Source organism: Alligator sinensis, unplaced genomic scaffold (genome assembly GCF_000455745.1).
Source record: "Alligator sinensis unplaced genomic scaffold, ASM45574v1 scaffold1065_1, whole genome shotgun sequence".
NCBI lineage: Eukaryota > Metazoa > Chordata > Crocodylia > Alligatoridae > Alligator > Alligator sinensis.
The window spans coordinates 603,932-606,871 of NW_005842812.1; the positions used below are offsets into that span (position 1 = coordinate 603,932).

Below are 2,940 nucleotides of genomic sequence, written 5' to 3' on the forward strand. Positions count from 1 at the left end.
CTTTTGGAGGGCGTGAGGGGCGGCTGGGCCAAGGGGCGTTCCCCCAAAACCCCTGGCCCGGCGGAGCCTCACAGGGCAGGAGCCAGCTGCTTTCCCTGATAAAACTCCTCCCAGCGGCTCTCGAAGAAGCGGCGCATGGCGCGCCCGGCGCGGCCCACCTCCGACTCGTCCTCGTTGAAAGTCTGGCAGTTGTCGAACACCAGCAGTGCGTCGGCCAAGAACTCCTCCGAGCTCATGTACCTGGGAGGGGTGGCAGGGGGGTGGTTAGAGGGAGCTGCCTCTGAGCCCCTGACCCCCATCCCTTCCTCCCTGGTGCCCCTCTTGCCCCTGGGACCTCAGCCCTGGGCAGCCCAGTTCTGCCCCTGCCCCGGGGGGCAGATGCTTTGCCCCCCCGTGCTCACCCGCCTCGAAGCAGCCGCGTGCGCATGGTGGCAAAGTCCATGGGGTTCTTGATGATCTTGCGGTAGCCGGGCACCAGGCGGGGGTTGACGGGCTCCAGGAAGGGCCAGGCGTCCTCGTGGGACTCCATCTCCATCAGGATGATCCTAGGGGGCAAGGCCAAGGCTCAGAGGCAGGGCCAAGGTTCAAGGGGGCAGGGGCCAGAGACCCGAGATACTACCTCTGGCTGGGGGCACCAGGCCAGAGAAGGTCCCTTGCTCCCACCCATGTTGCCCCCTCCCTGCATTGCAGGCAGGTTCCCCACCCCGCAGGGGATCCCACCTGCAGCCCCCCCACACTCACTCGCAGAAGGTCAGGTCGCTGCTCTGGCCCCGTGGAGACACTCTCCTCCGCTTGGCAGGCGACAGCCCCTCTCCGGAGTAGCGGGGCACGGCCGGGGAGTCGTGGCGTGGCCCTGCTCGGCGCCGGGGGCTCTCATCCTCCTCTGCGAAGCCCCCCCCAAAGAGTCGCCCCCGTTTCCGCTTCTTGCCCCGCCGCGGGGAGCCGGGCTCCGGTGGGTATTCACCCGAGGCCTGCAGGTGCAGTGGGGCAGTGTCATGGCCCCATGCTCCTTTCGCCCCAATCCGCAGGGGTTGGGGAAACCAGAGGGGGGCCGGGGTGGGCACTGGGGAGAGATGGGGTCATACCTGGGCCAAGCAGATGGAGCAGAACCAGTCGCCCTCGGGCACAGCTGCCATCTTGGGCTGGTGGCAGTAGAGGTGGCAGCCGCGGTCGCAGCCATCGCACAGCAGCAGGTGCTCGTCATCATCCCCCCGCCGGCAAACGAGGCAGGTCTGTGGGGCAGGGGCCAGGGGCCAGGCCAGCTCAGGATTTTGGATCTTGGAGCTTCCCCGGACCCTGGTGCCTCCCCCCAGCTCCCCCCCACTCACCACTTTGTTGACGGACTTCTCCCAGGCTATGGACTTCTCCAGCTGGCAGATGCAGAGCGAAACCTGGGCCGCGCTCCGGCACCGCTCCAGTGTCTGGCGCCACGTCCGCATGCGGGGCGTGATCTCGTACGCGCTGTGGGGAGGGGTTGTAGGACTCAGAGGTGCTGGGGGGTAGGGGGCTGTTCTCACACTCATGAACCCGTCCCCAACCCCTAGCAGAAGGCAGCTGCTGCCCAGCTCGTGCAGAGGGGGAAACTGAAGCACGCGTTGGGGAGCGAGACCCCGAGACCCCAGCGGATACCCCTCCCCTTCACAGCGAGGGGAGAAGAACCCAGGAGTCCGGCTATGGGCAAGGGGGGGGCACTCACATTTCGGTGCCGCCCAGGTCAGAGCCTAGGGGCCCAGTGAGCAGCGCCTTCTCCAGCACCACGTCGTGGGGGGCCCAGAGCGGCTCCTTCAGGTAGCGCCGCTCCACGTTCTGCTCCAGGGCGCCGAGGCGCAGCACAGCCAGGTCCAGTGGGTTGGAGGCCTCGCGCCGCGGCACCGGTCCCTCCCGCCGGCCCCGGCCCCCCAGCTCCTCCAGCGCCTCCGCCTTGTGCTCGCAGTACTGCAGGTCGCCCCGCACAGAGTCCGGGCTCGGGCACATCCAGCCCTGGGGGGGGGGCAGGGTCTTAGCTGAGGGGCTGCCCCCGCAGGCAGCAGAGCCCTCACAAGCCAGCTCTAGGGTGGTGCAGAGACTGCCCCCCTGTCCCATGGGGTGTGGAGGGTCTGCTGCTGGTGCCTAGAGATCTCCCCTGGTTCTGGAGCGCCCCCCCCCCCCCCCCCCCCCCGACGCTCCCGCACGCCACTCCCCTGGCTCCAGGGACCCCATTCCCTTGACCTGGCTCCAGCGAACACTCCCCCCCACCCCACTGCTGCAGCACCTACCCGGATCTGCAGGTCGGCCTGTAGCACCCGCTGCTCCAGCTCCTCCACCCCCCGCAGCACGGCCAGGTCCACCTCAAAAGCCTGCTCCATTGCTGACCAGCCTGCGGGGGCCGCAGGGCTTGTGCCTGCCTGGAAGATGGGGTCTGGGCGGTGGAGAGGTATGGAGGGGAGGGGAGGGAAGTTAGCATGGGGAGCCGGCCCTTGCCTCCTGCCCACCCCCTCCCTGGGGCCAGGGGTCCTCACCAGTGGGGGGGCGCTGGCAGACCTCACGCAGGAAGTCCTTGTGCTTGGCCAAGTGCTTGTGCAGCACCTTCTCGCGGATGCCGCGGGGGTGCAGGGCCCGTGCCACTGCCTCCAGCTCCTCGGGCTCCCGCAGCCACCACCAGCCACTCTGCATCTCTGCGGGGGGCGTGGGAGGAACACCTCAGTGCCCAGGCACAGCACTGCCTCCTGGTGCCTGCCACCAAGGGGAAGGGGATGCTCCGCTGCCCTCTAGGAACCCAGGAGTTCAGGCAGGGGGACGGGGAGGAAGGGCTGGGAGCTTGCACCTCCAAACTAGACTCCTCATCTGCCAGATGGGTGCAGCATGCTCTAGGCACGTGGCAAGTCACACCTGGTGGTGGGGGCTGTGGGGAGGAGGCCTGGGGGGTCCCCAGTGTGCATAGGGAGGAAGATGGGGGGGGGG

General features: G+C 68.4%; 1 protein-coding gene across 1 annotated transcript in view; it reads right to left on the bottom strand.

The window, feature by feature from the left end:
- Positions 1–6: 6 nt before the first annotated feature.
- The window catches only part of BAZ2A (bromodomain adjacent to zinc finger domain 2A), an 11,000-nt gene continuing 8,066 nt past the window's right edge, over positions 7–2,940 (bottom strand). The window contains exons 19-27 of the mRNA XM_025191376.1: positions 2,869–2,881; positions 2,499–2,678; positions 2,256–2,398; positions 1,697–1,980; positions 1,329–1,461; positions 1,086–1,232; positions 742–971; positions 402–545; positions 7–240 (exon numbers count right to left, since the gene is read on the bottom strand). Of these exons, the coding sequence (XP_025047161.1) occupies positions 69–240; positions 402–545; positions 742–971; positions 1,086–1,232; positions 1,329–1,461; positions 1,697–1,980; positions 2,256–2,398; positions 2,499–2,678; positions 2,869–2,881 (1,446 nt within the window). The 3' untranslated portion in view covers positions 7–68. The remainder of the gene's footprint in view (positions 241–401; positions 546–741; positions 972–1,085; positions 1,233–1,328; positions 1,462–1,696; positions 1,981–2,255; positions 2,399–2,498; positions 2,679–2,868; positions 2,882–2,940) is intronic.